At 41.5% G+C, this 23,855-nt stretch overlaps 1 protein-coding gene across 1 annotated transcript; it reads left to right on the forward strand.

Annotated features, from left to right (window-relative positions):
• The first annotated feature begins 394 nt into the window (after window positions 1–394).
• zcchc10 (zinc finger, CCHC domain containing 10) lies at window positions 395–22,611 on the forward strand. The gene is made up of 4 exons (XM_070878110.1): window positions 395–439; window positions 8,704–8,865; window positions 10,079–10,117; window positions 18,413–22,611. The coding sequence occupies exons 1-4, from the start codon at window positions 399–401 to the stop codon at window positions 18,666–18,668; spliced, it is 498 nt and encodes a 165-aa protein (XP_070734211.1). The 5' UTR covers window positions 395–398; the 3' UTR covers window positions 18,669–22,611.
• The last annotated feature ends 1,244 nt before the right edge of the window (window positions 22,612–23,855 follow it).

Consider the following 23,855-nt stretch of genomic DNA (forward strand, 5'->3'; position numbering starts at 1 on the left):
CCCTCCTAATTCTAACGCCCAACCCTAACACCAACTCCTCACAAACATAACCTTAACAGCAAACCCTAGCCTACTATCTCCAACCCTTAAATCATGTGGTATCAATAGCATGATACAGAACTAGCTGTAAATTATACTCACATACAGACATTTTGGGATTGCTAATTAGAATATTTTTTGATCAAAACAAAATATATTCATTTAAAATCCAGTGTGTACAGTACTGAGAACTTATCCCCTCACCCCCCCAAAAAACATCACTGAACAGAGTCTTCACTTAGCGGGTACTGTACACATTTGTGTGAACAAAGCTTTCACAGGCCCAGGAAAGCCCCGGGCTTGGTCGGGCCTTCAGGTTTGTTGCTTAGTGACGGCCTGCTGCATTTCGGGAAGCCAAGATGGCGACGCCTATGCACATATTGATCGCTCGTAGGCAGGCGTGAGTATTCCGACCACAGGACAGGGTTTCCCCCCCCCCCCCCCCCCCCATATAAAACCGTGATGATTAGTTTACGGTCACAAAAACGGCCGCGGTGATCGCTTTCGAGGATCTGGGTGGGTTACCTAGAATTTAGACGCCGCCTGAACTTGAGTTGCGTGAGGAGTGAAGTAGGTCCATCTTCAGCCCAGGCCTCAGTGCTGCACCAGCCGCGCACCAAATGTCTCGCATTTGAACTAGAGTGGTCAAGTTCCACTTGTTTACTCAGGCAGTGAGTGTAGTTCTTTTCGAGGAGGATTGTCGTTCGTGAAGGAGATTTCAGAAATGAAATTTATCATCGCAAAGCGTTAAACCCCATCATAAACGCGTTTAAATGTCAATTTATTTTTAGAGTGCTGTGGGTGAATAAACTATTAAACCAAAATACGTGAGTGTGAGCCCTCTTTCTGTTCCTGTTTTTTTTTAAGCTGGTTTGACTACCTGTAAACTGGGACTGCCCAGATGGTCTGCAATTCTTTTTGGCCTTGTACATCTTTGTGCATGTAACTTAACTTTTTTTTTCTTCATCATTATCATTATAAGCTTTGTAGCTGGGAAAGGAATATTCAGAAGTGTTTTGCAACTGTTTGATCCCTCTGTTCAAATTTCCAGTGCTATTCTGTGTACATATGGTTAGTTGTTAAGACAAATACATTTACTCAGTAATTGGTTATTGATAGATTGGAAGTAATTGTATTAGACTTTTTATAAAAATCACAACATAATTACAAATAAAGAAAACCAACTTCGTTCATCCATTATTGGCACCGAATGATTCCAGGGTTATTGCCTCCACAATGTAATCTGGCTATCTATTCCATGTATTGATAACTTTATGTGAAAAAGAACTTGCTCACATTAGTGTTAACTTTACCTTATAATTTGATTTGACCTAATTTTAAAATGTAAAGTAATATTCTGATTTACCTTTTCCATACCCTTAACTCTTGTATACTTCAAGAAGATCATCTTTCAGGTGCCTTTCCAGGCTAAAAAGGCCAAGTTTCTCCTGTCATTCCTCATATCTCAGACCTTTTACACTGGGATTAACCATGTTGCTCTTCTCTATATTTGAATGTCTCCCTTCTTGCTTGGGACACTGTAAAATGCAGTCTGACCAGCTTATTGTTATCATATGCAGTCTCTTGGAGTGTGGAAGCAAGTCATCCTCCACTAGAAATGAGTTCTCAGGTGACCTGAGGAGTCCAATACGGGACCTACAGTCTCTGTCACGGGTGGGGCAAACAGTGGTTAAATGAACAGGTGCCTGGGTTGCCACGTGCTCCTTCTGCTGTCGACGCTTGGCTTCAGCTTGCTCTCGGTGAAGAGACTCAATGTTCAGCACCTTCCCGGATGTTTTTGCTCCACTTTGGGCGGTCTTGGGCCAGGGATTCCCAGTTACATTTTGTGAGGGAGGCTTTGAGGGCATCCTTGAAGCGTTTCCTCTGCCCACCTGGGGCTCGCTTGCCTTGTCAGAGCTCCGAGTAGAGTGCTTGTTTTTGGAGTCTCGTATCAGGCATGCGGGCGATGTGGCCCGTCCAGCGGAGCTGATCGAGCGTGATCGGTGCTTTGATGCTAGGGATATTGGCCTGAGCGAGGACACTGACATTGGTGCGCCTATCCTGCCAATGGATTTTCAGGATCTTGCGGAGGCAGCGTTGGTGGTACTTCTCCAGTGTTTTGAGGTGCCTGCTGTACATAGTCCATGTCTCTGAGCCATATAGAAGGACGGGTATCACCACTGCTCTGTCGACCATGAGCTTGGTGCTGGATTTGAGGTCTTGGTCTTCAAACACTCTTCCTCAGGTGACCGAAGGCTGCACTGGCACACGAAAGGTGGTGTTGGACCTCGTCATCGATGTTGCCCTTGTTAACAGTAGGCTCCCAAGATATGGAAAATGGACCACGTTGTCCAAGGCCTTGTGGGGCAGTGTTGTGTGGCGGGGACAGGTTGGTTGAGGACCTTTATCTTACGGATGTTTAGTGTAAGGCCCATGCTCTCGTATGCCTCAGTGAAGTTGTTGACAATGGCTTGGAGTTCGGCCTCCGAATGTGCGCAGGCGTCGTCTGCGTATTGTAGTTCGATGATGGAGGATGGGACGACCTTGGATCTGGCCTGGAGGCAGCGGAAGTTGAACAGATTCCCGTTTGTCCTGTAATTTAGCTCCACTCCAGCGGAGAGCTTGCCGAGGGTGAGATGGAGCATTGCAGCAAGGAAGGTCAAGAAGAGCGTTAGTGCAGTGACACAGCTTTGCTTGACTCAGGTCTGAATATGGAATGGATCTGTGGTGGATCCGTTGGTCAGGATCACGGCTTGCATGTCATCATGGAGCAGGTGGAGAATGGTGACAAGCTTTTGAAGGCAGCCGAATCTGAGGAGGACGCTTCATAATCCCTCACGGTTGACCATGTCGAAGGCTTTTGTGAGATCGAAGAAGGCCATGGACATGGGTTGGTGCTGTTCCCTGCATTTCTCTTGTATCTGCCGCGTGGTGAAGATCATGTCCATTGTGCCCCTTTAGTGGGCGGAATCCGCATTGCAACTCTGGGAGGAGTTCATCAGCCACAGGAAGAAGGCACTTCAGGAGGATTCTTTCAATGGCTTTCCCGGTAGTCGACAGCAGGGAGATTCTTCTGTAGTTACCACAGTCGGACTTGTCACCTTTCTTGAAGATGGTCACGATTACTGCATCTCTGAGATCTCCTCCTTCCAGATAAGAGAAATGAGGTCATGGATCTGCGCCAGTAGTGTTTCTCTGCCATGTTTTAGTACTTCGGTGGGGATTCCATCTGCTCTCGATGACTTGTCGGATGGCCTTTTCAACCTTGTGTCGGGCTTGGGTTATGCTGAGATGATGGCGGGTGGCATGCTGTGGGATGGAGTCAAGGACACTCACGGCAAAGACAGAGTCTCGGTTGAGGACTTATTGTATAGTTTGAGTGTCAGCTGTGGCTCAGTTGGTAGCACCATTTGGTTCTGAGTCACAGGGTTGTTGAGGGACTTGAGCACAAAAATCTCGGCTAATACTCCAGTGCAGTACTCGGTGCCGTCTTTCGGATGAGACGTTAAACTAAGGCTCCTGTCTGTCCCCTCAGGTGGACGTAAAAGATCCTATGGCACTGGAGTTATCCCTGCTGTCCGAGCCAATATTTATCCCTCACTCAACATCGCTAAAACAGATTATCTGGTCATTATCGCATTGCTGTTTGTAGGAATTTGCTCTGTGAAAATTGGCTGCCGTGTTTCCTACATTACAACAGTGACTATGCTTGAAAAGTACTTAATTGACTGTAAAGCATTTTGGGGCATCCGGTGAAAGGCACTATATAAAGGCAAGTCTTTTTTTCTTTAATTTAACCTCCACCTACTCTGATTTACTCTGTTTTAACTATGCAGTTCAGCATTCGATTGGCTTTTCTGCTGTTCTGTATTGGTTGGACGTGTTGAGTGCTGTATCTACTAAGATTCTGATGTCTCTTTCAGTCTTATCCTTAGCTTTTTTAATACTGTTCATGCAGTACTTTAGAATTGCCTGCATTAACCTGCCCATATTGTGTTCACCTTATTCTGTAATTTCTGACTGCTGCCTTTGATTTCATTGCCTCTCATAGTTTGATATGCCACGGAAAGTTGTTGAGTCCAGTTGGTTGGACATATTCAAAAGGGAGTTAAATGTAGTCCTTACTGTTAAAGGGATCGGGGGTATGGCGAGAAGGCAGGGGTGGGGTACTGAGGTTGCATGATCAGCTATGATCATATTGAATGGCGGTGCAGGCTCGAAGGGCCGAATGGCCTGCTGCACCTATTTTCTATGTTTCTATGATATCAGCAAATTTGATTAATTTACATTGATTTTGTGACTCCCAAGTTATTCATGTAAATTAGAAGCAATAGTTATTTCAACACTAGGCCCTGGGGGGGGGGGGATTTCACTTGGTGCTTGCACCTACCCTGTTGCTTTCTACCCTTCAGCTAAAGTATTCCCAATTCACCCTGGATATGATTTACTCTGGATCTCCACAGCTTTCAGCTTGAATTTTGGGTGGAGCTTTGTGAAATTCCTTTTGGAAACCCATATCATAGGATTTCCATAGTCCACTTGGAGTTGTCAATTCCTAAAAGAAATTGAGGAGGTTGGGCAGACAGGATCTTCCCTTTCTAACCCATTATTGTTTACTCCTGTTAATTGATTCCATTATTTTACATCAGATTCAAGTAAGACTGATGGGTCTTGACAGAATCTGGTGGTTGGAGTACAACAATAACTTGCATCTATATAGCGACTTTAATGTAGAAAGGCATCCCAACATGCTTCACAAGCATGGGTAAAAATTAGATGGCAAGCCACAGCAGGAGATATTAGATGGGGGTCACCAAAGAGGCGGATTTTAAGGACTCAAATAAGGAGTGGAGGCTGGTTTAAGGAGGGATTGCAGTGTATGGGGCCTTGGTGGCTGAAGGCATATCCACCAGTGGTCGAGCAAAGGGATGGTGCGACCCACAAGAGTCAAAGGAACAAAGTTGGGAGGTGATTTATAACACTGGAGAAGGTTATAAAGATGACAAGGGTAAAGGCCATAGAGGGATCTATGCACAAGGATGAGAACTTTAATTCTGATGTTCTGGGGCACTGAGAGCAAATGTATGTCAGTAGAACAGGGATAATGGGAAAGTTGGACTTGGTTTGGAATACAATAGGACAGCAGGGTTTTAGATTAGATGAAGTTTATGGAGAATGAGATGCGGGCCAGAAGAGCGTTAGAATAGTCCAGTGTGATGATAAATGCATGGCTGAGGGTTTCAGTGACAGATGAGCTGAGATAGGAGTGAATGTTATGGAGGTGGATATAAGCTGTAAGAGAGTTCCACTTCAAACTTAACAATTCAAACTTGACTCCATATTGGTAACAGGTGTTAAGTACAGTAGAAATCAATACAGCCAAAAATTAGTATTTCAAGACTCATTTACAGCTCCGAACGATATTGCCTGTTCAGTCACTGGACAGAGTACCGTGCAATGCCTTGTTCTCTTCTAATCCATTGTTCTAGCTAAGAGGGGCGTCAAGCTAGAATACTTGAGGGGTATTAGGCTCAGATGGCCAGCATGGATCCACCACTCCAAGCTCCACATCCCTCATGGGTCTTCTATCTCTGCGCTGAATGTTTACAATCCCTCTTGTTACACTCCCAAAGTTATGATCAGCTGACTTAAGCGGTCCAGTTTTGTTTTTCGGCATAATGTTTAAATTATTGGGGGTTTTTTGCTTAACAAGAAATTCTGCACCCTTTAAGTTCAGCACACTAGACTTCATCGTTCTTTAACTTCATGATTCTATCCAACATCTTAGATAACCATGCTCCGGTACTTCCTTTTCTTCTTCTTGACCTGCCTGTGACATAGGCTTCAAGACAGTTTAGGCTAAACTGGATGCAATCGGATATAGTTCTGGTTTAAAGCTTACTCCAACAAAAACTGTTTGTTTAGCAAATAGCTTAGTTTTGCAAACAGCTTATCATTTTGTATTAACTCTTTAAATTCTTAAGGCAGTCTTTGTGATGGAAACAATATGGAGTTGGAGGTTCAGCTTAGAGTCGAATAGGGCACCAAGGATGGGGTTGGGGTGAGAGTATTGAGTTTGTGGTGGGTGTTGAAGCCCGTGGCTTTGGTCTTCCCAATTATTAGCTGGAGAAACTTGTAGTTCATCTAAGGTTGAATGCCATTTGACAGTACAGATGCAGAAGAGCGGTACAGTAGAATCTGACCCTGTGTATGTGGATGATGTCACCAAGAAGCAGCATGTACATGGAACCTCGGGGGACTTCTGAGGTGGTAGTGGGGGTTGACGGGGAGATAGTCAAACAGATAGTTAAAAGTGGGACTAAGGGAAGACAGTCCCACTAAGTTGATCAACCGAGGAAAAGCATTGGAGGAGAATGTTGTGGTTGACTGTCGAGAGGATGAGGGAAAGGGAATAATGCATCACTGTCACAGTTGATTGTGACTTTGATTAGGACTGTTTCAGTGCTGTAGAAGGTGTAGAAACCTGATTGAAAAGATTCAAGGAGTTGCAGGAGAGATGGGCATGAGTTTGAGAGGCAACAACACATTCAAAGACTTTAGAGAATGGAGGTTTGAGATGGGGCTGCAGTTCCAAAAGCAGATGGATCAAGGAAAGTTTTGTGGGAATGGGGTCAAGGGACCAGGAGATGGGTCTCATCAATGAGATGAATTAGCTTTACATGATGTTTGATTCATGATTGGTGCGATTTAAAATGAAGAAGTATGATCTGAATTTTAATTTAATAAAAAGTGTAAATACGTGTTGCAGAGCTTTTTCTTTCATTTAAGCTGCATTGCTGACTACTTACATGGAGATCACTAACTTTCATAAATTGACTTTGAAATAATGAATATTTCAGAAAGGATATACTTGCTTTGGAGGCAGTTCAGAGAAGGTTCACTAGGTTGATTCCGAAGATGAGGAGGTTGACTTATGAGGAAAGGTTGAGTAGGTTGGGCTTCTACTCCTTGGAATTCAGAGGAATGAGAGGTGATCTTATCGAAGCGCGTAAGATTATGAGGGGGCTTGACAAGGTGGCTGCAGAGAGGATGTTTCCACTGTTAGGGGAGACTAGAATTAGAGGGCATAATCTTAGTCTTAAATGGATGGCCCTTTATTCTGAGATGAGGAGAAATTTCTTCTGAGGGTTATGAATCTGTGGAATTCGCTGCCTCAGAGAGCTGTGGGACATTGAATAAATTTAAGACCGAGATAGACAGTTTCTTAACCGATAAGGGAATAAGGAGTTATGGGGAGCGGGCAGGGAGGTGGACCTGAGTCCATGATCGGATTAGCCATGATCGTATTAAATGGCTCGAGGGGCCATATGGCTTACTCTTGCTCCTATTTCTTATGTTTTTATGAATGTGAATTTTGATTAGTCTCTCTTAATAACAAAGTAATCCATATATGATAAATACTGGCAGACTCGGAATTCTCTGGGGCTGCAATTTGAGCAAGGGTGAAGCAAAAGTTGGAAGTTACTGATTATTTCTTGTCTATTTTCTCCCTTCCCTCATGAAACATTTACTTGCTGTAGAAGTATCATTCCACTAGCACCCTTTCCCACCAGTGCCTCACCAAAAGATTGAACTTGGAACTTTCCTGATAAATATGGTGCAGAGACTTGGTGGATAAGCTCACAGAGCCCTAGAATTGTATGAAAGGATGTTTGTGCTAACAAACCGCTTTTGCCTATAAACTATATGCTATGGTACAAAGTCATCTATTTTACAAGAGGGACTCCTTTCTTCTCTTTCCCCCCTTCTCCTCCCCCCCCCCCCCAAAAAAAAATGTATGTGGATCATTAACCCCCATGAAAGTGGCCTCTAACTATGTGAAATAGTTAACTTCTCTGACCGTCTCACCATGTTTCCATCAAGGAAATTGGAAGCAGCGAATTATATGGGCCAGTATCATGCAGAGCAAGTATAGGGTGTATTTAATAGCTACGAGGAAAAATGGATTTGTTTTTGTAGATATCCTTTAAACTGTTAATTACTATGTGAGAGAACATTGGGAAAAATCTTGTTTAACATCAATCCTTTTTTCACCTTCTAGTTCAGTATAATTTACTTGGCATATTGCTTTTATTGGGTGGCTGCAAAATCTTCTTGTTAAAGTGAACTTTGATTTACTCCAAGAATTTATATGTATTAATTCTAACTTTTTTGGGTTTTTTTTAGTTTGTAATGGGAAAGCTACACAGGGGAATCATATGAATTCATTTTAATGGAGCTAATGTATGAGAAGGATGTGTTGGCGCATTGCAGGTGCTGTATCTGCTACTTTTGCAGATGTGAACAGACTATCTTTTTGTTGCTCCTACTAAGTATCTACAGGATAACAAATTTACAAGCTCAACACTTCAAAAAGTGTTTCAGTATCAGGTTTGTTATTCCAGCTGAGATGGATAATTAGTATGCATCGCTAAAGAGAGGTGGGCCATATTTCACTATCATTTTGAAATTATTTTATTTCTAAAGGTAAGATTGGCACTTTACACTTCGCTAAAACTGAACTTTAAATTGTTCAGTTATAGCAAAATGTACAAATGTATTTCCTGAAAGTCTGTTAAATGAATCAGTTAAACATTGTGTTTGCTTGTCAGCACTATGAATGTGGTAATTTATACTTTCTGTATTCTGGTGTCTGTGTTTTAGGGAAGCTAATAAACAACATGTTCGATGTCAAAAGTGTTTAGAATATGGCCACTGGACCTATGAGTGCACTGGAAAGCGGAAGTATCTACATAGACCATCACGAACAGTGCAATTAAAGAAGACTTTGAAGGAAAAACAAAATAAACTAGCATTGCCACTGAGGTATGTGTGCTTTCATATTAAAACCTGCTTCCTCAGTGGATTAATGCACTGCATTGCATGGGGTACTGAGGCATGTAGACCAGAAAAGTCCCAGTTTGATCCCGTGTCTGTCCTGAGTAAATTGATAGCTCAGGTGGTAGTAGTAGGGAAACTACAATTGACACCTGTGTCCCCAGGCTAGGGAGGGGGGAAAATCAACTAAAATTGGCATTTCTGAACTTTATCCAGCTACCACTGCTGGAAACTGAATGTGCAAACATCGTGTGAGAAACAGCATGAGGCTTGACTATGAGGTTCATCACAAGCTATTTGTAAAGCATGACTAGAGGGTTACGGGTTGCTAGAGAACCATACTGCAAGAGTGATTACCTATTGAGGGGTGGGAGAAAGAAAAGGCTATTGTCACCTTTTTCTAGAGTCTTGCTGATGTATATTGATAGCTGGCAGAAATCCAATTTCAACTGCCACTTTGAGTTTGAGACATGAGCCTGTGATCGGGAGTGTGATTGGAATGGGCACTGCTTGGTGAAGAACTAGCCAACATGGTTTGTTTGACTAAAGAGCTGAGGAAAATTGATATTAAAGTCAAATTTTAAACCGGGGCAGATTAATGCGCTGACCTATGGCACCCATGCCCTCTGTCCAGGCTCAATATGGGGCTCTCGTCAGGAGGCCATTTTATTTAAGTGCACTATATTGTGATATATGTTAATGAAAATAGTGTGTAAATATTCGATGAGCCTATTTCATTGTGCATTATACTACATGTTTGTTTATTATTAGATCTAGGGAGGAGTTTGTGGGAAGTGCCAAGGAGTCCTGAATGTTTTTCGTGCCCAGGGCCTCAAGAATTCTTAATTCAGCTCTGCTTTAAACATTTGGGCTCTCTCAATAAAAGCCCATTTTATGTTTCTATTTTTACTAGCGTTCAAATAGACTACATTTTTAAAATGGGCTTCTTGCTTTATTGTATGTGGACAGTATGGAAGCAGTTTTCAAAAATAAATTTTGGTGGGGGGGGAAATTTGCCAAAAATACAAATTTATGTAGTCACCAAATGTTCTCAACTTTGGAATGTTTAAGTATCAAATTTGCTTCACAGCTTGCAGTATATAAGATGTCATGATTATGCACATCATTGGATAAAGAGATATGTTTAATATTAAAAATAAAAAGCTCAACCAAAAGAGTTAATTGTTTTAACTTTCAACAGTGGACAAGGAAATACAGAAATGAAGATAAAGAAGAAAAGGTAACCTTCAGAGAACTGGGCTTATTGCATAATCCTTCCTATAACCTGCAGTACAAAAAGTTTCTATCAAAGTTCCAGGACCACAGAGTATTTTTCCCCAAAATATCTCTAACCTCCTCCCCACCCTCTCAGGGTGGTTCCCAACACTTGCATTTTACCTTGCCTTCCCCAGTACCAGTGCTGCTGCCAGTTTTTTCCCCACTCCAGTTCTAAAATACCACTGCATACTGTAGCGCGGGAATGCTTGTGATACCAGGAATTCCCATCCATAGAGTGCACAGGCTCTCTATCCCTTTCCCCCAATATGTGCAAAGTAATTGCAATACCAGGAATTCCCACTCTGTGTGAACTGATTATTTGTCTTCCTATACCAATGCTATTTCCTACCTTCTGCTGTTCCAAGTAATTGAATGCCATTGTATACTGAGGGAGGGGGAGGAGCCTGGAGCCACGCTGCGGCCAGAAGAGTACCAGCATGCAATTAAAGGCAGGGACAATGGTGCCAATATGAAAGGGAGAAGAACAGTGCCAGTGTGAAATGGAAAGCGAGGGCGGAGGGGAAGAGAAGAGTGTTAACTTGGGAAGTAAGCACAGAACTAGGTTAAATGTCGGGAGGTTTTCCTTTTTTTTTTTAAAAAGAGGGTCATTGACCTCTGGAACAAATTGCCAACTTGTGCAGTGAGTGTTTGTAGCAAATTTGCATTCAGAAGGGAGCTGGACGAGTTCCAAGCTGAGGCTGAAAGCACTACAAAAGGTAGGTGAAATGTTAGCTGATGGGAACATAGGAACGGAAGTAGGCCATTTAGCTCCTCTAGCCTGTTCACTGATCTATGTACATGGACCTCCCCAGTTTCTCTCTTATCTCCACTGTTTCTGGCTTTTCACCATTTAGAAAGTACCCTGTTCTATCATTTTTAGGTCCGAAGTGGATAACCTCACATTTGCCTACATTGAAATCCATTTGCCACAGTTTTGCCCATTCGCTTAATCTATTAATATTTTTAAAATTTTATGCTTCCATCTACACTGCTTACAATGCCGCCTTTCATTGTGTCATCAGCAGACTTGGATATATGGCTTTCTATCCCATCATCTAAGTCAGTTATAAATATGGTGAATAGTGGCGGTCCCAACACCGATCCTTGTGGGTCACCAATAGTCACATCCGGCCAATTAGATGTACCTCATTGTCACAGTGGTCTCCTGGAACTCCTTTTGATCACCTTTGGGGTTCAAAGAGGCATTGCTCTAAATTATTTTTCCCTGAATTGGCTTATGCCTTTTTTTCTGTTTATTTTGCTTCTCAGAACATTACGTGTCTGCTGGTGGGTGGGAGCACTGGAGATCATGATGCATAATTGTAACCTGACTCTGTTGAACAGGCTCAGTGGACCAGCTAGAATCATAGAAATTTACGGCACAAAAGGAGGCCATTCAGCCCATCGTGACTGTGCCTGCCAAAAAAGAGCTTTCCAGTTCTTTCGCAGCATTGTATGTTACGGCACTCCAAGTGCATATCCAAGTACTTTTTAAATGTGATGGGGGTTTCTATCTCTACCACCCTTTCAAGCATTGAGATCCAGACCTCCACCACCTGGGTGAAAAAAGTTCTCAACTCCCATCTAATCCTTCTACCAATTATGTTAAATCTATACTCCATGGTTATTGACCTCTCTGCTAGGGGAAATAGATTCTTCCTATCCACTCTATCTAAGCCCCTCATCATTTTATACACCTCAGTTAAGTCTCCCCTCAGCCTCCTCTGTTCCAAAGGAAACAATCCCAGCCTATCCAATCTTTCATCATAGCTAAAATTCTCCAGCCCTGGCAACATCCTTGTAAATTTCCTCTGATAGTCTGCATCCCAGAGTACTTAAGGAAGTGGTCCTAGAAATAGTAGATGCATTGGTGGTCATTTTCCAACATTCCATGGACTCTGGATCAGTTCCTATGGACTGGAGGGTAGCTAATGTATCCCCACTTTTTAAAAGAGGGAGAGAGAAAACAGGGAATTATAGGCCGGTTAGCCTGACATTGGTAGTGGGGAAAATACTGGAATCAATTATTAAAGATGTAATAGCAGCGCATTTGGAAAGCAGTGACAGGATCGGTCCAAGTCAGCATGGATTTATGAAAGGGAAATCATGCTTGACAAATCTTCTAGAATTTTTTGAGGATGTAACTTGTAGAGTGGACAAGGCAGAACCAGTGGATGTGGTGTATTTGGACTTTCAAAAGGCTTCTGACAAGGTCCCACACAAGAGGTTAGTGTGCAAAATTAAGGCACATGGTATTGGGGGTAATGTATTGACGTGGATAGAGAACTGGTTGGCAGACAGGAAGCAAAGAGTGGGAATAAACAGGTCCTTTTCAGAGTGGCAGGCAGTGACTAGTGGGGTACCGCAAGGTTCAGTGTTGGGACCCCAGCTATTTACAATATATATTAATGATTTAGACGAAGGAATTGAATGTTATATCTCCAAGTTTGCAGATGACATTAAGTTGGGTGGCAATGTGAGCTGTGAGGAGGATGCTAAGAGGCTGCAGGGTGATTTGGACAGGTTAGGTGAGTGGGCAAATGCATGGCAGATGCAGTATTATGTGGATAAATGTGAGGTTATCCACTTTGGTGGCAAAAACAGGAAGGCAGATTATTATCTGAATGGTGACAGATTAGTGAAAAGGGGAGTAAGAGGTGCAACGAGACCTGGGTGTCATGGTACATCAGTCATTGAAAGTAGACATGCAGGTACAGCGCACACAAAAGAAAGGACTAGACTTTCCACTTCACATCGCCCATCTAAGACTCATCTATGGCCCAAAATGGACCTCTATTGCCCATTTTGAGTAAAAAGTGGAAACTAGGCCCAAAATATCGCCGGAAAAATAGGCACCCAAGTTTCCACTTTGATCGCTGAAATGATCGCCCAAATGATCGCCAACACAAAGCCCATCCCAAATTTCAGCACTTGCATTGGCCCAGCGAAGTGCATGCTAAGACCCAAAAGAGTGCTCAAAAATAGTTGCTTTTTCAGGGCCTTAGAGAGGGAAATGGGCACTATGGATGCCATTTTTAGCCTCTGAGGAAGGGTGGAGAATTGTTCTGAGTTATTTAGAGAGTAAAATTGATGCAAATTGTACTCAGAAATTTGGGACAGGGAATATAAATAGGTGTTATCACCTTATTTATGCATATATTGAAATTATTTATTAACTAGCTTTTACATAATGAAGTTATTTAATATTCCATGGGGAAACAGAATAAATAAACAAATCTGCCTGAAGAACAGTACGTTGTAAAACTTATGTAAGTAAGAGAGAAGGTTCAAAAGTTGTAGAAATTTTTTTTTTTTATTAACAAAGAACTAATGAACAACACCCTCCCTCCAACCCCCCACCCCCGCACCAAACCACCCTTCCCTCAAAATCCCCAAAACGTTACAAGAAGAAGAAATGAACATTTTACAGAACAAGTGGCCATTTCAGTCATGCCAACAAGTGACCATTTCAGTCATGCCAACAAGTGACCGTTTCAGTGATGACCACAAGTGACCATTTCAGTGATGACCACAAGTGACCATTTCAGAAAGAATGGAAAGGGAACAGTTAAGTAATGATAACAAGTGAACATTTAACTTTATGCTGGGTTGCGTAAAATTTAGTTATGTTTAAATGTACCCCAATAACATTGCAGATTCTAGTTACTATTTAGATCATTAAATAATACATAAATATAAATTTCAACTACTCTCGCAGCTGCCAGTAGGCTGTTCCACCGTTTGCGGCACTGGTCCGGTATGCCCATTTCATTGGAGGCCGATGTGACTACGTCGGCTATTTCAGACCAATTCCTGCAATATGCACGGGCTGGAGATTTCCCCTGCCCACCCTGTGTCAGATCCTTACAAGGGCCTCATTTGCCTCTTCTCTGAAGGCTTTGGCCTTTCTCTTTCCTGCACCTCCCTCCAGTCTTTAAATTTATCTGTAATTTGGATAAGACTTTCTGACCTTCCTTTCACCTCTCTCTCTCTCTCTCTCTCTCTCTCTCTCTCTCTCTCTCTCTCTCTCTCTCTCTCCCCCAGACCCACCCAGAGCTTCTGAGCATGTGTGAAGACCCTTGACCTCTCAAAACACGGGAAGAAGCATCAACCTGCACATGCGCAGTAATGCGTTGCTAGGGAAGCTTTTTTTTCTCATTCACTTCCGTTTTCTTTGGCCGATCAGGAGATTGCCGAGAAATGACATCGCCCATTTGACATCGCTGGGCTAAGGCCGAGCAGAAAATCGCAAAAAAGAAAATGGGCCTTGAGCCGGCGATCAGCACGGGCGTTAGATCCCGCATCGCTGGAACAAGGCCCATTTTTTTCGGCCTTAGCCTGAAAGTGGAAAGTCTAGCCCAAAGCAAATGGCATGTTGGCCTTCGTAGCGAGAGGATTTGAGTATAGGAGCAGAGAGGTCTTACTGCAGTTGTACAGGGCCTTGGTGAGACTACACCTTGAGTATTGTGTGCAGTTTTGGTCCCCTAATCTGAGGAAGGACATTCTTGCTATTGAGGGAGTGCAGCGAAGGTTCACCAGACTGATTCCCGGAATGGCAGGACTGACATATGAAGAAAGACTGGATCGACTAGGCTTATATTCACTGGAATTTAGAAGAATGAGCGGGGATCTCATAGAAGCATATAAAATTCTGAAGGGTTAGATGCAGGAAGAATGTTCCCGATGTTGGGGAAGTCCAGAACCAGGGTCACAGTCTAAGGATAAGGGGTAAGCCATCTTGGACTGAGATGATGAGAAACTTTTTCACCCAGAGAATTGTGAACCTGTGAAATTCTCTACCACAGAAAGTTGTTGAGTCCAGTTCGTTGGATATATTCAAAAGGGAGTTAGATGTGGCCCTTACGGCTAAAGGGATCAAGGGGTATGGAGAGAAGGCAGGAGTGGGGTACTGAAGTTACATAACATACATAAGAACATAAGAATTAGGAACAGGAGTAGGCCATCTAGCCCCTCGAGCTGCTCCGCCATTCAACAAGATCATGGCTGATCTGGCCGTGGACTTGGCTCCACTTACCCGCCCGCTCCCCATAACCCTTAATTCCCTTATTGGTTAAAAATCTATCTATCTGTGACTTGAATACATTCAATGAGCTAGCCTCAACTGCTTCCTTGGGCAGAGAATTCCACAGATTCACAACCCTCTGGGAGAAGAAATTCCTTCTCAACTCGGTTTTAAATTGGCTCCCCCGTATTTTGAGGCTGTGCCCCCTAGTTCTAGTCTCCCCTACCAGTGGAAACAACCTCTCTGCCTCTATCTTGTCTATCCCTTTCATTATTTTAAATGTTTCTATAAGATCACCCCTCATCCTTCTGAACTCCAACGAGTAAAGACCCAGTCTACTCAATCTATCATCATAAGGTAACCCCCTCATCTCCGGAATCAGCCTAGTGAATCGTCTCTGTACCCCCTCCAAAGCCAGTATATCCTTCCTTAAGTAAGGCGACCAAAACTGCCGCAGTACTCCAGGTGCGGCCTCACCAATACCCTATACAGTTGCAGAAGGTCCTCCCTGCTTTTGTACTCCATCCCTCTCGCAATGAAGGCCAACATTCCATTCGCCTTCCTGATTACCTGCTGAACCTGCAAACTAACTTTTTGTGATTCATGCACAAGGACCCCCAGGTCCCTCTGCACCGCAGCATGTTGTAATTTCTCCCCATTCAAATAATATTCCCTTTTTTTGTTTTTTTTCCCAAGGTGGATGACCTCACACTTTCCGACATTGTATTCCATCTGCCAAACCTTAGCCCATTCGCTTAACCTATCTAAATTTCTTTGCAGCCTCTCTGTGTCCTCTACACAACCTGCTTTCCCACTAATCTTTGTGTCATCTGCAAATTTTGTTACACTACACTCTGTCCCCTCTTCCAGGTCATCTATGTATATTGTAAACAGTTGTGATCCCAGCACCGATCCCTGTGGCACACCACTAACCACCGATTTCCAACCCGAAAAGGACCCATTTATCCCGACTCTCTGCTTTCTGTTAGCCAGCCAATTCCCTATCCATGTTAATACATTTCCACTGACCCCGCATACCTTTATCTTCTGCAGTAACCTTTTGTGTGGCACCTTATCGAATGCCTTTTGAAAATCTAAATACACCACATCCATCGGTACACCTCTCTCCACCATGCTCGTTATATCCTCAAAGAATTCCAGTAAATTAGTTAAAGATGATTTCCCCTTAATGAATCCATGCTGCGTCTGCTTGATTTCCCTAATCCTATCTAGATGTCCCGCTATTTCTTCCTTAATGATAGCTTCAAGCATTTTCCCCACTACAGATGTTAAACTAACCGGCCTATAGTTACCTGCCTTTTGTCTGCCCCCTTCTTTAAACAGAGGCATTACATTAGCTGCTTTCCAATCCGCTGGTACCTCCCCAGAGTCCAGAGAATTTTGGTAGATTATAACGAATGCATCTGCTGTAACTTCCGCCATCTCTTTTAATACCCTGGGATGCATTTCATCAGGACTTCACGGTGGGGCGGGCAATAATCAAGGGAATAATGGAGGCATGTGAAAAAGGAACGGCAGTAATCATGGGGGATTTTAACCTACATATCGATTGGTCAAATCAAATCGCACGGGGTAGCCTGGAGGAGGAATTCATAGAATGCATAAGGGATTGTTTCTTAGAACAGTATGTTATAGAACCTACAAGGGAGCAAGCTATCTTAGATCTAGTCCTCTGTAATGAGACAGGAATAATAAACGATCTCCTAGTAAAGTTGCATGATCAGCCATGATCATGTTGAATGGTGGTGCAGGCTCGAAGGGCCGAATGGCCTGCTCCACCTATTTTCTATGTTTCTATGTACCCTCTCTAGTGTAATCGCAATCACAACGCTGGTCTTTTTCTAGGTGAACAGAAAAATGAAACACAGGTTTCACATTTTTGAGTGTTATAAATGTAACAGTAGGTGAAGAACCGCTAGGCAAATTGTTCTCCCACAAAATAAAGAAAAAAAACTGGAAATCTGAAATAAAAATAGTGCTGAAACTACACAGGCCAGGCAGCATTGTAGTGAGAAAAGACAAGCTACGCCTTATCGAGACACACAGTAAACGTGAATTATCCATGAAAAAATGTGCCTTTTTATCTTTCAGTTCTGAAACATCATAACCTGTCTTTTCCCATTACAAATGCTGACTGGCTTGCTGTGTATTTCCAGCATTTTCCATTTTTACTCATAGGATGAAAAGTGCCATTATGCCATATTTTTAAATCTATAATGGATTGTGTTGGTTCTTGTCTTGAATAATCAAGTGAAACCTCAAGTAATGTACACCTGAAACATTAACATTGGAAGTTTAGATAGATAGTAATCATTGGTAGGTATAGCATATCACTTGAACTTCAAACATATGGTCTTTCAGCTGGGTTTGGCTGTAATGGATAAAATGTTAATCTATAACTTGTATTTCTAAAACAAGTTCTTCCTGCATCAGTGATGCATATAGTTTGCAATTTAACTATCAAAAGAAAAACAACAAACTTGCATCTTTCACAACCTCACGATGTTCCAGAGGGGTTCATAACCAATTTGCACGCAGCTAGGTCCCACAAGTGGCAATTAGTTAACTGAACTGATAATCTATATTTGGTAGTATTGGTTGAGGGAATAAATGTTGCTAGGACCACTGGAAAAACTCCCTGCTCTTCTTCAAAAAGTGCTAAATTGGCATCACATCTGAGCAGTCGAGTGACTTGAGAGATAATGATATGCAAGTCTTAAATTGCTGACACCTATGTTGAACTTTACAGTCAACTGAGTATACAGCTCTCTGTTGAAGTACCCAGCAATGTGTAACTAGTGTTATATTTAACAGTTTGACTTTTAACTATATAACTCCTATTTTGAACTCAAAAATTTAAACATTTTTATAATAGTTAGGACTTTTTTTCTTTTGCAAGCTATGCTTTTCAATTCCTCATATCTCTAGTGTGGGAATCTTGAGTTCTTGTGTGTGCTCATGCAACAAGGAAAGGACTCTTACCCACAGTCTATATAATGTTTAACTTTAGAAAATAAAACGAGAACAGTTCTCTAGAAACTACTGGCAAAAACAATTAAAACACAGGCGGACAGACATAAAAAGTATTCTGCCTCTAATACATGTACTGTACAATATCCAGTTAGGGGATTTTACATGACAGACAATGGCTACATTGGTTGTGTAATGCGAATAAGGAGTTAACTGTCCTGTGCATTCACTTTTCATTTCAAGGTCTAAGAGCGTTATTAGCAGCAGTAGCAGTACTTCTTCCACTGATTCATCTTCAGACAGCGAAACATCATCTAATTCCTCCACATCAGAGAGCAGCAGCAGTGATGATGACAGTTCATCAACTGACAGCTCCTCGTCGTCATCAACATCATCATCAAGTGAAACATCTTCCTCTGATTCAGACTCTGACTCTAGTTCCAGCAGTAGCATTAGCAGCTCTGATGAAGAGCCACCAAAAAAGAGGCGGAAATCGTGACAGTACACCTTTTGAGCTGTTGTGGCAATTTCATACCAGTGTCTTTTCTGTTCAAAACAGTAAGTGTCTTTTTAAGGTAATTAAAGCAAGAAATTAACTTCTTATGCTAGAAATCTGTGTAGACAAACTGTGGATCGGATGTGCAGTATATGCCTAATGTTTGTGACCTTCACATGTGCTTGTCTCCAAATTTGATCTATGGTCCATTTTCTTTAAAGTGTAAGTTTTATTCTACAGTGCACACTATCTATTAATTGAATTCTAGAAAATGAGCAGGAGCGCATGCAGGCACCAAAGTAGTCAAGGTACCCAGACTATAAGAAATAAAACTCTAGGCTACAGAATAGAAGATTACAGCACAGAAATTAGGCCACTTAGTCCTTTATACCTGTGGCAGCTCTGAAAAAGCTATCCACTTGGTCCAATTTTCCTGCCCTTTCAATGTTTTCTTTTTCAGATATTTATCTATTTTCCTTTTAAATGTAGTTATGGATTGTTTTCCACCACTTTGTTAGCATTTTCCATTTCATAGGAAGCCTGTACATTAAAAAAAAAATCACCTAACCTCTCCCTTTGTTCTCTTGGTGGTGAATTTAAATTTATGTTCCCCAGTTACAGACTTGCTAAGCAGTGGAAATAGATTTTTCTTAATTACCTTCTTAGAAACTCCTCAAATGTTGAACAAAGCTATTGGATTTCCTCTAAACCTTGGCCTTGAAATTCTTCCTAAAGTAGGACATCCCGTTCACAGAAAGATAAGGTGGCACCAATGTTTCACCTTTATACCACTTGCTCTTGTTAGATGCATTCTCTGCTATTTTTTATAATTTCCAAATGAAATCTCACAATTATTCTTGTTCACACATGATTCTTGTCTTCCTACGCTTGTTTTGTATGCATCCTTTTGTTTTAAACAGTAAGTACATCAGACTAAATAGAGATGAGGCTGTTTAGTCAACAAATTGCCATGATTTTGAATTTGAATCAGTACACCTTTGCTTTTCCCATTTATTAATTAGCCATAGAGGTGACAAAGGCACTGCAAATAATTGCAGTTGTCCTGAGTGAATCATGTGCATGTGGCCTGGAAGGTTACAAAGGAGAAAAAAAGGAGATAAACTACATTCAAAGAGAAAGTGTACTTCATTTGCATTTATGAATAAATGATCAATTAACTTGTCTTCAGATATACTATATTGAACATCTCCGTTTCCCATAAAATGTTCTCGTAACTTTCTTTTAGGAAAAACACTTTGTAAAGTTTAATAGTTACACTCATGGCCATCATTGAATTTCAGTCCTTGTGTGTATGTGTGTTCCTTTTAAATAGAATATATTTACAAATATGCTATATTACTGTCTCTAACTTTTATTGATGTATTTCTGTGGAAATCACATCCATATAACATGGAGATCTATGAATGCAATAATGCCCCTATTATAATGAAAAGTCCCAATACAGTCAAATATATTTCAAAATTTACTTGAATGAACAAAAGTTGTAGATAAAGGAGAATTTGAATGTAGGAATAATACTGTGAACACCATGATTTTTTTGACGAGTCAATTGTTTTTAAATGGATGTAAGTAGGCTTATTTCAAAAACAAACTAAATGTTATTGATTTGGGATTGATGTGTGGCACTCTCTCCTATAACTTGCCACTATGCTGCAGTTCTTTAATTGTAAAAGGTGCACTGTTTTGCACATAATTTTACAAATTATTGGAATTTGCCATATTAAACATTTAACATGTGGTTGAGCCCGTTAATAGTTAATCCAAGTAAATTTTTCTCCTTTATACTGAAGTAAGCCTCAGATATGAAATGCTAATGCCAAACATTTTAAATTCCAAAAAATAATTGATTCTTTAAAGTTCCAAATATTTCAATCCCCATTTTGGAATCTTATAGAATTTTCCCCAGTGATTTCTTTTTGGAGCAGGCTGTTCTTTTTGGCCTAAGTTGAAAAACCACAGTTTTCTCAATCAATTTGCACCAGTATAACTCAATTAGTTACGATTTTTTTAGGTCAGTTTTCTTTTCAGCCAAAGGGGACGTAATCAGCCACCTACGCCAATTAGGGAAGTTTGGCCAGCTGAGAGTTACTCCAGTTGTGCTTAGGGCAGCATATGTGGCCTCTGCTGAAAACCTTCTGGAGTGTTAAGGAAATCGGCGCAGGTAAGGAAATTGGCACAGCAGATGCCCGGATATACTAAAAGAATTGAAAAACACATAGCAGCAACTTGCTTCCAACCCCACACACTTGCCTTCAATCCCTCCCGAAGGCTGTCCGGTCCCATTCTTGCTCCCCGGTTCTCTCTCACACGGAGAGAGAAAGGGGGGAGCGAGAGAAGAAATCCGGGGACTGAGAATGGGACCGGACCGGCAAGCCCTTCGGGCGGGGCTGGAGGTAAGTTGCTGCTATGTGTTTTTCAATTCTTTTAATGTGTTGGGAGCTGGCTGTATGCTTCAATTTGCAGCCTCCGCTCGCATTGTGTCCCTGGTTACCATGGCAGCCTGATCTTTTTGGCGCAGGTCAAGGCTCCACCCTCAAAACTAAAGGTGGGGTTACGCCATGCAAAAAATGAAGAAATCCAACAGGGAACTTAGAATATTTTTTTTTTATGTACTTAGGCCCAAAAAAATCGGGCGTAACTCTTCAAGTACACCAAAAAAATGCTTTGGGGAAAATTGAGCCCATTGTATCAGCATTTTTGCACATACCACTTTGTGCATGTTTCCTCCTTTTGTATACATTCAATGGACTGTATTTAATGATGTAATGGATATATGTTTGTCCTGCAGCATCGTTCAGCACAATAATTCATATGAAAATAATATAAAAACATGATTACAGCTACAAAATATAAGGTGTACATTCATATTTGAATAACTAAACAGTGTTTTCATAAACGCCCTATTGCCATAATGTAAAGTATGATGTTAGCTGGGGTTTATTTTAATTGAACAAGAATGTGGTTTTGTTTTGTCTTTTTTCTCCTTCCCCCAGGCTAGTGAGTTTCCCCTCCTTGACTTTGTGCTATATCTCATTCTTATCCCTTTCCATCATGCCATATTTTTGCCAAGATGGAAGGTGTGTAACCTGACACACCTCTACCAATGCTGCATGAAACCAACTTGACTTTGATTTTACTCTTATTTTCTATTGGTAAGCTTCCTGTAGTTGGTGGCTGCCTTTAGCAACACTGTGATCAGGAACTCTCTGGTGAATCACTGGTACTAACCCAAATCTAACCATTCCATGACCCTGTATGATTTCCAAATTAACTTTTTAATGTAATGATGCAAATATCATCATGTACTAAATTTCAGGTATGTGATGAACTGTACCATTACATATTAGAGTGAATATCTGCTTCCAAATGACTTATCGTTTATTTTTAAATTGATAAAATAACTTCTTGGGCACAATACTAAAATTGTTTTGCTACAAATTGTAAATCGCAAGTTAAAATTTGCTATTTTATACATTAAACCTGTGCGATTCAGTGACTATTATTCCATCCCATTATTGGAAACCAAAAAAAATTCCAAAAATGCTAAACTATGTATAAAGTGTAATTGGTTAAGATTTATGGAAAGTTGTGTACATATTTTATAGGACTCTTCTTGAAAGGTTCCCGGCTAATCCTTCCGACTTTTAAAGCAGCCCAGTCTCTATGTATTGCCACCTGTTTGTTTATTTTTATTTCACCAAACCATCTGTACTGCTTCAACAAGTAAGAAGGCATGCTGTCGCAAGATTTTTTTTTTTTTCCTTCGCTATTCATGTATGTCACCAGCAGCAAAGCTATCAATAGGTATGAAATGTCTGTCATTGTGTGATTTGAACTTTGGCTCCTAATGACATGAAGCTTAAAAACTGTCAACTTGTATGTATAATTGTTATATGGAAATATAGTATTTTTAATTTGCTTTTGCTTTTGTTTTGTGCATTGAGTTTTTTTTTAATCTCTCCTTGACACTTTCTCTTGCTGGGGTACAGTTCCTCGGCTGCAGGCAGTCTTCTGGAAACTTGCCAGATTGTTAATCTGGGGAATGGTAGACAGGAGGCATCACAGCTAAGCCTGATTCTGTCCTTGTGCAACATTTTACCAGGTATCACTGGATAGTAGTCCTTTGTGATGATCCTAGTACAATCCTGGCTGAGATCGCCAACTCAACACAAACAAGCAATTGAACCAGAGACCGTTCTAGTTTATCTGGCTTAGTTGCACACCACAAATTCATAGGAGAAGCCCCTGATGTGTACACTAAAACAGATACTAAAATGGTTGATCATTGCTTTTAATTTTTGGTGGTATGGGCACTTTTTTTAAAAACAAAGTTGTATATCAATCATTGAAGGTTGGCATGCAGGTACAGCAGGCGGTTAAGAAAGCAAATGGCATGTTGGCCTTCATAGCGAGGGGATTTGAGTACAGGGGCAGGGAGGTGTTGCTACAGTTGTACAGGGCCTTGGTGAGGCCACACCTGGAGTATTGTGTACAGTTTTGGTCTCCTAACTTGAGGAAGGACATTCTTGCTATTGAGGGAGTGCAGCAAAGGTTCACCAGACTGATTCCCGGGATGGTGGGACTGACCTATCAAGAAAGACTGGATCAACTGGGCTTGTATTCACTGGAGTTCAGAAGAATGAGAGGGGACCTCATAGAAACGTTTAAAATTCTGACGGGTTCAGACAGGTTAGATGCAGGAAGAATGTTCCCAATGTTGAGGAAGTCCAGAACCAGGGGTCACAGTCTAAGGATAAGGGGTAAGCCATTGAGGACCGAGATGAGGAGAAACTTCTTCACCCAGAGAGTGGTGAACCTGTGGAATTCTCTACCACAGAAAGTAGTTGAGGCCAATTCACTAAATATATTCAAAAGGGAGTTAGATGAAGTCCTTACTACTAGGGGGATCAAGGGGTATGGCGAGAAAGCAGGAATGGGGTACTGAAGTTGCATGTTCAGCCATGAACTCATTGAATGGCGGTGCAGGCTAGAAGGGCTGAATGGCCTACTCCTGCACCTATTTTCTATGTTTCTATATATCACAATTCCTTGTATTATCTTTCTACGGAGGGACAGCCTAGTAAATAACTTGTTTAAAGCACTGTGCAGTAAAATCTCATGGAACAGTGTGTGGCTGTTTTGTAAGTTTCACTGTTTGTCTCTAACAAA

The sequence above is a fragment of the Pristiophorus japonicus genome, chromosome 4, assembly GCF_044704955.1.
Source record: "Pristiophorus japonicus isolate sPriJap1 chromosome 4, sPriJap1.hap1, whole genome shotgun sequence".
Taxonomy (NCBI): domain Eukaryota; kingdom Metazoa; phylum Chordata; class Chondrichthyes; family Pristiophoridae; genus Pristiophorus; species Pristiophorus japonicus.

Coding starts and splice junctions, on each gene's coding strand:
- zcchc10 (XM_070878110.1), top strand. CDS start 399: ATGGCGACGCCTATGCACATATTGATCGCTCGTAGGCAGGC. Junction 440..8,703: donor TTGATCGCTCGTAGGCAGGC/GTGAGTATTCCG, acceptor TCTGTGTTTTAG/GGAAGCTAATAAACAACATG. Junction 10,118..18,412: donor ATGAAGATAAAGAAGAAAAG/GTAACCTTCAGA, acceptor TTTCATTTCAAG/GTCTAAGAGCGTTATTAGCA.